This window comes from Notechis scutatus, chromosome 2 (genome assembly GCF_049901735.1).
Source record: "Notechis scutatus isolate UNSWTSFEM ecotype Mainland chromosome 2, rNotScu1.2, whole genome shotgun sequence".
Taxonomy (NCBI): Eukaryota; Metazoa; Chordata; class Lepidosauria; order Squamata; family Elapidae; genus Notechis; species Notechis scutatus.
Genome location: NC_142010.1, coordinates 58,172,467 through 58,184,906, shown reverse-complemented (window position 1 = coordinate 58,184,906; position 12,440 = coordinate 58,172,467). Strand labels below are relative to the sequence as shown.

The window sequence follows — 12,440 nt, the reverse complement described above, 5'->3', positions numbered from 1 at the left end:
AAGAAAAGTAAGGAAAAGAAACAGCATTCATAACATATTTTAAACTGAGCAGAATTATTGTGAAAACTGCATTTAAACACCTTTCAAATAATTAAGAATACAATTACTAATTCTTATTTTACTGTTTAGAAAATATATCACCAATAGAAAAAAAGACATCAAAGATTGCAAATTTGTTTTCTCAGTACAGCAATACATTGTAATTACTGGTTCTCAAAGGAAAAAAAAGAAAAAAGAAAGTGAAAACATTCATCTGAAAGCAAAGTTATTATCCAGTACAATTGTATATAACATGCTCCATTCAATTGGAAAGGGGACTAGCTAAATCCAGAACTTTGTTCTTATTTCTTGTACCAAGCTGAAAATAAATTTTCTCTGACATTATCTATGTAAATTATATGCATATATTAAAGCATATCTACACAGTAAAATTTTAACAGGCATTATTTCAAATATCAAAATACAGTCTGTGTAATTCTTATTTAATATATGTATGGTTATTAATTACTACGTACTATGTTCTATAGAATATTTTTGTAGAGAAAATAGCATCTATCCATTCAAATGAAAAATATTTTGACATTAGAAATATTTTTTCATATGTATGTATTTATTACCCAAGTAATCTGCCACATTCAATAAATTCAACATTAACAGCTCACAATATGAATTAATCATTTGATGAAATGAATAATATTTCAGTCAAACAAACCAAAAGATAACACTTCAGATGAAATGAAATTAAGATTTCTCTTGTTTGAAAAATATGGTCCTGTCCTTTTTACAGGTGGGAAGATGCATTTAAATTATTCATAAAAATTAAGAAGTGACCTCTAATTATAAAAAGCTTAAAGATATCCACTAGCATTCTACTACAACATAGTAGGTAAGTAACACATGAATTAAACAAATTCAGAAAACTATTACAACTCCTATCTCCCATGTCATCTTAAACTGTTACAATCTTGATTACATATTTATGAAAACAATTAGAATAATAGTTTTGTATTTGAATACCAAGTTGTACAAATAACACAGTAGCAAATGCATGTACAGTTGAAATTGAATAGGTTCTGACTCCAATAAAAATCAAGCTAAGCATAGTTAATCTTACAAAATATATGCAACTGGAATCTAGGTAGATATTCTTTTCTTTTTATATGACAGTTTAGCATAAGGCAAAATAAGTAACTAATATATGTTAACTAAGGTCATCTCTGATTCTGGGCAAAGTAAACCTGACATAAATGTCTATGTTCATTCAGATAAGAGTAAATTTAAAGACACCATCATACTTTCATCCTAAGGGTACAATTTTCATTATATCCATTACCATGGAATAACGAGTTCAACGCTAAAAATCATATCCAGCAGAACAACCCCATTAAAGGTAAATGAAATGAGCTGCAGCCTAAAAGCTTGATTCACAAGTCAGTGGAGCTAAAGTTCTAGGATTAAAGCCAATTTAGTCACACTGAAACCAGGGTTTGACCTTCTTTTTCGTCTGAGTAATGAAAAACTATCTATGATTAGAAAACCTTGAAATCAATTGCTCTTAAAATTGAATTTATATTGGTTTAAATTTAACTTCAGCTGAGATGCCAATTAAGCTTCAATGAAGCTGAATTATAGCAAAACCATGCTGCAGAGCCACTGGTTAATTTCAAGACATCTGCCTGTGGGATGAGCATTTTCCCTTTGCATTAGAAGATAAAATTATGCAGACATGCATGTTATAATAATAGATCTGAACACTAACCCCATTCTTGGACTGCACTGACATCAATGCAGAGGAAAATGTAGCATATATAGAATAAATATCAATATAAAAAATAATGAGTTTAGAGTTGTAAACTTCTTGACTTGCATGTTTCAAACAAAATGGTGGAATTATCAAGTTACAGTGAAATATACTATCATACATTCAACATATGTTTGCTTTCATTTTTATTAAAAATATATGACACACTAATTTAATTGCTTGTAATAATGCATGCAAGTATTAAATCCATTAGAGTCTTTTAAAAAATTGCAGTCCAATATAAACCAACTCTGAATAAACCTTACATTTATTACTGGCACATGAAAAACCAACCAAACACCTTACTCTGACCACCGTATTCCTGCAATGCTCATATTGAAACACAAAATACATAAACACCATGACAAAATGTGTAGCAGTTATATATTGCTGTGCCACAAACAATATCAAATAGTGTCCAGAAATAATCAAAACCCATATCCTAACTATGCCTTAACAAAAGAATTTCATAATAACTGAACGATGCAATATTAATAAAAAAATCCTTATAACAGAATTTTTCAATTTCATTTTTTAAAATTATGGGATTTGATATAATCACTAACAAATCCTCTTTCCTTTTTCACCATGCTTAATTATTTCTACTTTCAAAGCTTCGAAGTCTTCGAACTAGATTTCTAAAATGCACATCAGTAAAGTACTCAGAGGAAACACCCATAAAATGGTTCTTGAAAAGAAAGCTGCTGAACAGTGAATTAATTGTTATTCCTATTATCACCTTGAGTAATGTAGATTCTTTGTCCCCTTCAGCAAATATTAATTCTTTTGAGTTTTAACAAAGGAAGAGAATACTTACAAATGACACCTTCTGCAAGCCATCCTCGTTTTTTCCTAAAAATTCTTCAGCTTTGTATAGGTCTCTAAGTGCCTCTTTTCCAAGAATCAGAATTCACGTTCTCAGCTTTCACATGCTCATTCAACTCTCGGCCACAGAGGAACACCACAGATTAAGAAGCCTGTGATGTAACCAGCATCAAATACTGCATCAGATGAACCCAAACACTCTAAGGGGTTATATTTTGCAAAGCAAAAGGTTTTTTTTTTTTAAAGAGGAGGATTAGCAGATGTATAAACCAGAAGCTCAGGATTCACAATGATTTGTCTTTATACTTTCTGTCTGGTGCAATATCCTATGTTTATATTTAGATTAGCAATAGATTCCTAATTGAACTCTATTATGACATTCAGTTTCATCTTTTTAAAGCAAGCTAGTGATACAGTTTTAGAATTCACCGTCTTTTTATGAACAGCATAGTACAGTCCAAGCTAGAAAAAGGCCATTGGTCCTTTTATCTCCATGGTAACAGCAGCATCTGTGGAGCCAAATTCTACTGCAAAGTCAATATATAGTGAAATATGATCATATAAACAGATAAAATGGAAACAAATAAATAAAAATAGGTACAGATCATGAATATTAGTGATTTGAGTAAAAAGATTAATTTTACATAACATCATATATAAAACAGAAAGTAATTTATTTGATTTCAGCAACACTACCACCTCATAATTTTGGATCACTACAACATATTTATGATGTAGGCATTTTAGGAAGGTGTATTTGTATACATGCTTAATTATGGAAAGTCAGGCTATCCCTTAATGATTTTTACAATAATTGTAAAAATATATTAAATATCAGAAAATTCCAAATATACATTTAAACAAAAATGTCAGTGTAGCACTCCACAGTAGAAACAGAATATAGATCACCAACCTCACTTTTGTATTATATTAATACTGTACTGTATTACATTATCAACTCTTTTGGAACAAAAAACAGCAAGGCTGATTTGTGGCTTTTTTCAGTAAACATCTTTAAATTGCATCTTATTTACAACAACAGGACTAGTCAGACATCTGAGAAATTATTCATATCCAATAATTGTCTCACTATCCAGAGACAAAGGTATACTCACATCTCAATCTTAGAATGATTCAGCATTTTTTCAAATTAATAGCCAATCTGTCTCACCTGATTAATCACTCATGGTGACCATCTGCTTTTATTACCAAGTGAAAATAATTAAATGGACAGCTCATATATATGGATAAGTAACAAGTTCAAGGCTAACCAACAGGTAGGAAATATTTTAGCTAGTAAAAAGTCTTTCAAAGACATTCTTGCTGTTTTCTAAAATGATGCTTAAATACCACTAATACTGAAAATCTTGTAATCAATTCCAGTCTGAAATTAGTTATGGATGACAATTTGGGTAGTGACAATTTTATCTGAACCTGTAGAAGCAGTTGAATTGGATTGAGTTTGGGAGAAATGATCTTCCACTTCAGAGGTGGGTGGAAACAGACAGGCCACATGTAACACACTCTACAGTGTCCTCTTTAACTGAGGAAATAATCAGAGACCTAGTGTTGCTTACCCAGCATTTTTATCTGCTGCCTGCAATCAGTTTATTTTACATCAGGGTTGTCAAACTTGCGGCCTGTGGGCTGGATGCGTCACATGCTGGCCACGCCCACCCCCGGTTTAGCGAAGGGGAGAAAATTCACAATACTACATCACGTGACAACGTGATGTCATGAGTTTGACATCGTTGTTTTACACTGTCTATTTCTTGTTTAATTTATTTTGAAGGATACTATCTTTTCACTTTGTTTAAAATTTGTTTTTAATATCTCTTTAGAAATTTTGAAAATATGGTAGTAGATTTTTATAGTACAGGACAGAATATCAGAATCTAGCATATGGAGATGACATGCAGATAGCAAAAATTTCTATTCCAAATAGAATTTCATTTCCTCAATTTGGGAATATGTGAACTGAAATAAATCAGGCTGATACCAACTATTTTAATAAATATTAAGGATGGGAGTTTTAGGTTATGTTCTGATTCCTTTGTATATTTTGAGATAAGAATTCTTTGAACTAGTCAATTTAAAATGTCCCAGAGGTTCTTTTTTCAAAAAGCAATTGGACTTTTTTTGCCTTGAAGACATTTCACTTTTCATCTAAGAAGTTTCTTCAGTTCTGTACTGGATGACTGAGAATCTCCATAGGTATTTAGTCAATTTGAACTCGTTTCTCTTTGTGAGAAAAATTGAAAATCTAGACAGAGATTTAGAATTCTTTTCAATATTTGTAGTATGATTCGTATGATTAAAGTGACCTTACCTTCAGTGAAGAGTTATGTTTTGAGAGACTTTCCAATGTTTAATCCACCACATGTACACATATCTCTGTGGCCAATATGGGTGCATAAATATTTTTATGTCTCTCTATATGTACTGTATGTATATGCACACACACTGACATAAATTGCAGATATACATCTGACCTTTTTACTCATGAAAAGTTTACCTGACAGGAAAATCCCAGGTTAAAATAATGAACCATGTCTGGCTTCAAGTAAGTTTGGAAGTTGTGTTTAGAACTTTCACTGAATTAAAAATGCATCAGATTTATTACAGAGTGCTTTTTTATTTAATTCAACTAAATAATTTCTTATTGAATTTTTTTGATATATAATATTGGCAATATGTTTCTGGATCAATCAATGTGTTTAGGATGTATATGTTCTTGGCTTTATCCCCAATATTAAAATCATCGAAAAGTTATAAATTTGGGATTTATAAGGGATGACTAAAATAATTAGTGTACAACACAGGAAAGAGAAATTTACACCTCATGGACGACTGCTAATGTGTGTTGTTTTGTCAGCATTTGAATTTAATGAAGAGCAAAAAAGAAGCCTTTTTCCTAGGCCCATTTTTTCTTTTTTCGTTATCGTTATTATTACAGTTGTAGATTATTAATTTGGTGTATGCATCCTTTGTTTTGGTAATTATGTTGATACAATAATCATAATAGTGCTATGCCAATAGTAAGCTCTCTGTAATTGTATTAGTTGGCATGTTTAACTGTATACATAGGTTCATCTCGAAGATGACAGAACACATCTTTCAATAATGGGCTGTCATTTTGTGATTTTGTGTGCAGTTTTGATTTTACTTTTACTCAATACATACAATTGCAACTTATATAATGTCCTTTAGACTTCTTTTTACATAAAGGTTTGCATTTGGCAGAAGCAGACAGAAGTTTAAAGAAAATGATTATGAGGGTTCACCCTCTGATGTGAAAAACTGGTCCACATTCTTGGACTATTATAGTAAGAAACTAAAATGATTAACTTTTAATCTCTCACTATCCTAAATATTAATTTTCTAGAGACAGAATGTCTTGTTATTCATGCTGCCTATGCCCAGGTATGGGCATGGCCTTAAAATATAGTACTGCATTATCATTATTATCTAACTCAGTTGGTAAGAAAATTTAATTTCATTAAATGATATAATGTAAACCCCACTTAGGAATCTATTTAAAAAAATAATATTGTGGCAGTGGCAAGCTCTTTTATAAAACTAATTGATTGTACTGTGAGAATGAATTGAAAGAGCAAATTAAGACAGTTAAAATAGTTTCCCGTTAAAATATTTTGCGAAGAATTATTATGAAGATGTTCAATTCAATTAAAATCTCTTACTGCTTATGCTTTTTCTAGGCTTTGTGTAGTCTTGTCTTCTTATTTTGTATAAAATGTATACCGTTACTTGGGATTTTCCTTTCTACCCGCCCTCCTACATTATTAGTCTTCTGCCATTTTAAGGTTACATTTATCCCTCAACATAGCAGCCCTTTCACAACTTCTCAGAAATTATTCAGATCTACTGAAAATAGATTTTCCCTTCATGCTTTGTGAATGCCCTGTACCTCTTTATTCCTCATGTTATTTGCTCATTGGACCAAATCTTTCTATTGCATAATCCTACAGGAAGGCAATGTTTGATTTGAAAGAGAGATAAAAAGACATGTAATATATACCAATTTTCATATAGTGAAGGTCTATTAATGGCAAGAAAGCAGTCCCTCATATATTTGAAGCATTTTTGATTACATGTCTATCTTATCTAATTTCAGAAGCTAAAAACAATGCACATGGTACTCTATTGTTCATTTTTCCCACAAGGAAAAGGAAAGGATGAATTAAGCTGTCAGCCAATGAGATTTCATAATTTAAGGATGGATATGAACCTCAATCTCCATCCAAATTACCAAACATTCAGAATCTTCTACATTTTTAAGCCAGATTTATTTGACTAACTGTTCTCCATTGCTTATTGTTTTACTTCACATCAACAAAAGAGAGAGCCAAGAATTCTCAGTCCAAACAGGCAAGGATAGTCAACTCTCTAGGATCCAACTCTATTATGGAGTTGAATAAAGTGCATCCTGATCTATGTTATTTGGCTGAGCTTGATCCTGTTCCAAGAACCTCAACAGGTTCTCAGGGTTATAAAGTTCAGTCACTCAGTGTTAGTTTCTTATCTTTCCTAGCTAGCCAAGATGCCTGGAAGATAATATATGGTTGAATCTGGGCTATGATAAATGCATCTTTGAAAGTGATGGTGGTACCTCATCTTTTCAAGAAGCCATCTCTAATTGTGACTGTTTTGGGCAACTTTTGCCCTGTCTTAATTTTCCCTACAGGTAGCCTTGCAGCTTCTGAGAGTCCTGGATGAGGTACATTATCTGGATCCCTTCAGTTGAGTTCTGGATGGGATGGAAATGGCATTGATAACACATACAATTGACTTCTGGATGGCACCTTGAATGTGATGGAGGTAGTGCATCCACTTTTGCTCTCTTGATTTTTCAGTAGCTTTTGATACAAGTAACAATGGTAACCTTCTGCACTAACTCCATGGGTTGGGAGTTGGAGACACAGCATTATGCACTTCTCCATTCTCTGGATTTGATCCCAGTTAGTATTAATGTTGTTATTATATATTGGTCTGAATCATAATCCCTTTCATGTAGGTGCCCCAGGGTTTAAATCTCCCCATTTCTGATTAATATTGCATGAAGCTACTGGATAAATTCATTCACTGGAATTCAATAAATGAAATATTATCAATATTCCAATGAAACTCAACTGTATATCTTGACTTCTTTGGGCAGGAGATACTATGGAGGTTCTGTCTTAGTGCAGGTCAGGCAGGAGAGCCATGCTCTAGACACCATTGATTAGGGATTGTCATCTAGTGGAACCTAGGCAGATTAGATTGTTCCCTACATTTCTGGGATTCCATAAAGACATGAAGTCTAGCTTCAGCAAGTCTTTGGGGCCTAAAGGATTGGATGTTTCATGTAGAACGTTTTTTGGTTAAGTGATTTTTCCCAGTGTGAAATTTTTCTCTTTCTTTCTGTTGGATGCTTATTGTTGCTTTATTATGCATTACGCAATAATATATTATTATATTTTTTTCATGTTTCATTTAATGAATGAAGGTGGTATGTGGCTTAGAATTACTTGTTGACTGGACCAACTTATAAATCCAGTACATAAATAATTAGTAAACAATTTTTATTAATTTAAGGTACATTTTAAATTTTATTTGATTTGTAATTATTTTCAGAAGTGTTAATAACCACAATTAAAGTTACTTGACATAACTGCTTGAAAGATATTAGGTAAGCACTCTTGTAATACTCTTTATATATATTTGTAAATTAATTTCTTTAATTCAAAAAGATTTGACTATTTTAGTTATGGAGTAAATTTACGAAGATATGTTTTGCCTTTGGTTAAACATTTCCAAATTCATGTTCACCAGAAAGTGGTCAAAGTTTGAATCACATTACCAAGCCTATTTAGTAATCAATGCATGTTCTCATCCAGCTCTCAAAAATATAATTTTGCACATTCTTGCTCTTTTGTAATGCAAGCATGAAGATTGCTAAAAAGTCATTTTGCATACACCAAGAGTAATAATATTTTGCATTATGTTTTACATTTAACATTTTTGCGTGATTAATTTGATCCTCTCTATGAGGCTTTTCTTGCTTGCTTGCTTGCTTTTGATGATGAGGGAAGAGACATAGGCAAACTGGAGCATCTTTACCACATTCTTATAGAAGAAACTTTTATGATAAAGGTTGCTGCTAGAGGTATTCACAACATGGAAAACGTGTTTTGTTTTGAGTTCAGCAAAAAAGTAGAGTAGTGGATAATTCAGGCAGAAAACTACCTAGAATTCAAACTGCAAATAATTTGACTGCAGGGAATAATTTAAAATATACTTTTGCAATTTAAAATATTTATTTGGCCACTCATCTTACAACCAAACTCTGGGTGGTTCACAGTAAAACGTAAAACAACAAATGTAAGCAATAAACCAAAAAGAGAGCAATCTGGTACCACAGACCCAATGCAGTCCTCCACATTTACTTCCACATACAATCTCACCCTATCCCTCCCCTGGACAAAAGCTGGGCTACTTTCCAGAAGATTAAAAAGAGAGGTGCTCACCAGATCAACTGAAATCATACACACAACCTTCTATAATGCTATTACAAATCTGGGACTGGAACAACTAGTAACCAACAACACTAGACTAAACAACTGCCTTGATCTCACCTTCTGCAATAGTTTGAATTTAATTTATGGAATACAAACTAAAGAACCCTTTTCCAGTAGTGACCACAATATGATTGACTTTTGTCTCAACATACGTCCACACAAAAATCACCACAATGATGTAATCCCCAATTGTAACTTCAAAAAAGGCAACTATGATCTTATAGACAACGATCTCTCATCCCTTGATTGGCAATCTCTATTCACTGGATGCAATACTGTTGAAGACCATTACAACATATTTTTACTTGAAGTCAAAAGAGTCATCAAACTATATGTTCCAACAACAACTCCCAAAACAAAACAAAAAAGCAGATTACCCATATCAATAAGGAAACTTCAATCCAAAAAGAGATCACTCTGGCGGAAAAACAAATCTGGTCACGTTGCCAATTTCAAAAACCGATACAAAAATTTATGCCACCAGATAAAGACCGAATGCACCAATTATCACATTAAACAAGAGGAAAAACTTCTAAGCACCAATTCCACCCGTGCTTTTTACAATTTTGTAAACAACAAACTAAAAGACTCAAGGTCCATCCCTCCCTTGATAGGACCTGATGGTAAAGACTGCAACGACGACACCATTAAAGCCAACATCTTTAACACATTCTTCGGCTCAGTATTTGTAAACAGCAATGGATCATGCCCAGTATTTCCTAGCCGTACCACAGATAACAACGATGATCTAATACATATCGATTTCACAAAAGACAATGTTGAAAAATCACTACGCAATCTAAAACCATCTCTATCTATTGGACCGGATGGAATATGTGCCTACTTCTTAAGAAAGCTATCCACTGCCATAGCCAAACCTCTAAGCATAATCTTTGAAAAATCTTTCAGAACCAGCTCCTTGCCTAACCTATGGTCACAAGCCACAGTCATCCCCATCTTCAAAAAGGGAGACCCAAGCCTAGTTGAAAATTACAGGCCAATCTCCTTATGCTGCGTCACCTGTAAAGTCATGGAATCAATTATTAACCAATCCATTATCCTCCACTTAGAGACAAACAACCTACTCTCCAATAAACAATTTGGTTTCAGAAAAAAACTATCCTGTAATCTGCAACTCTTACACTGCAAAAACATATGGACGACACAACTCGACCAGGGCAAAGCAATAGACGCAATCTACATAGACTTCTGTAAAGCCTTTGATTCAGTGGTACACGACAAACTACTCCTAAAAATAAAATCCTATGGTATCTCTGGACAACTGAATAACTGGATAGAAGCATTCCTGTCAAACAGACAACAAATGGTCAAAATCGGGAGCGTCCTATCAAATCCAGTACCTGTCAATAGTGGTGTCCCCCAGGGCAGTGTTCTAGGACCAACTCTCTTCATACTCTACATAAATGACCTCTGCGATCATATTAAGAGCAATTGCGTTCTTTTCGCTGATGATGTAAAGCTGTTCAATACCACAGACAATACTGCTACCCTTCAAAAGATCTCGACTATGTATCTGAATGGTCAAACAAATGGCAACTTCAAATCTCAACAAATAAATGCTCTGTCTTACATATTGGCAAAAAAAACAGAAAATAAAATACAAGCTGAATAGTCAAGAACTTGTTGATGACCCAAGCTCTGTAAAGGACCTTGGAATACTCACCTCTAATGATCTAAGTGCTAGAGCCCACTGCAACTACATAGCCAAAAAGGCATTAAGAGTTGTTAACCTAATCCTACGTAGCTTTTTCTCTGGTAATATCACACTACTAACCAGAGCATACAAAACATTTGCTAGACCAATACTCGAATACAGTTCATCAGTCTGGAACCCTCATTACGTATCTGATATTAGCACAATTGAGAAAGTCCAGAAATATTTCACAAGGAGAGTTCTCCACTCTTCTACTCGTTATAGAATACCTTATGCCACCAGACTTGAAATTCTAGAACTAGAAAACCTTGAATTACGCCGTCTTCGGTCTGACTTAAGCATGGTATATAAAATCATACATTGCAATGTCCTACCTGTCAATGAATACTTCAGCTTCAACCATAACAACACAAGAGCACACAATAGATACAAACTCAAAGTAAACCGCACCAAACTTGATTGCAGGAAATACGACTTCAGCAACAGAGTGGTCAACGTCTGGAATACTCTACCCGACTCTGTAGTCTCTTCCCCAAACCCCAAAAACTTTAACCTTAGACTGTCTACTATTGACCTCACCCCCTTCCTAAGAGGTCTGTAGGGGGCATGCATAAGCGCACCAACGTGCCTACCGTCCCTGTCCTATTGTTTCTCTTATTCTTTTATTTTTCTTATATGTACCCATTTCATGTATTCACAACTATGTATACGCTTATACTTATTATCTTGTAAACAATTGGCAAATCAAATAAATAAAATAAAATAAATAAATCTCAAGGGGAAGGATGTTCAACAGGACTGCCAGGGACTATGACAGAAAAGGCAAACTTTCTAGGTTCTACAACAGGGGTTCTCAACCTGGGGTGCTCGCACCCTGGAAGTGCGAGACGATATTCCAGGGGGTGCGAGAAAAGTCCAGGTAATTTTTATTTATTTTTATTTTTATTATTTTTATTTTTATATTTATTTTTATATTGTATATTTTTATATTTTTATATTATTTTATATTATATATTAATTAATTAATTAATTAATTAATTAATTAATTAATTAATTATGCAATGGATTAACTTTGTTTTCATTTTAGAGTTAAGTATTGTTATTTAGTGGCCGTCACATACATAGCTGAAAAGATTCAATCCTACCATATATTTAACGTGTTCAGTAGTTCCTAAAGTCTAACTTTCAGGGGGTGCGAGGTTCGAGTGAAATTTCTTTAGGGGTGCGGAGCGAAAAAAAGGTTGGGAACCACTGTTCTACAAGATTGCAACATCTAAAGGGAGGGACTTGGAGCATACATACTTTGCCCAATATGGTGGGATAAGCAAATACCCTTAGACAGAGACAGTCCCACAAATTAACTTTAAAGGTAAAAATCAGCACATTGAATTGGAAGACAAAGAGATAAGCTACTCCAGTCAAGATTCCTTTCAATTAGCAAATATCCTTTATTTTTACTTATTTACAATTTCAGTTTCTATGGCTTTTCATTCTCCAATAACTTTAAATGTCTTATAAAAGTTTAAAATAAATAAAACAATAATAAAACCTTACTGGCAAT

The 12,440-nt window shown here is 33.3% G+C and overlaps 1 protein-coding gene across 11 annotated transcripts in view; it reads right to left on the bottom strand.

Annotated features, from left to right (window-relative positions):
• IQSEC1 (IQ motif and Sec7 domain ArfGEF 1) overlaps positions 1–12,440 on the bottom strand; it is a 364,618-nt gene that overhangs the window by 201,620 nt on the left and 150,558 nt on the right. For 2 of the 11 annotated variants that reach the window (XM_087954824.1, XM_087954826.1), the window contains exon 1: positions 2,619–2,780. The exons of the other annotated variants lie outside the window; for them this stretch is intronic. In XM_087954824.1, the coding sequence (XP_087810950.1) occupies positions 2,619–2,641 (23 nt within the window). In that variant the 5' untranslated portion in view covers positions 2,642–2,780. Of the gene's footprint in view, positions 1–2,618; positions 2,781–12,440 lie in introns of those variants that run through there. 11 annotated transcript variants of the gene reach the window in all.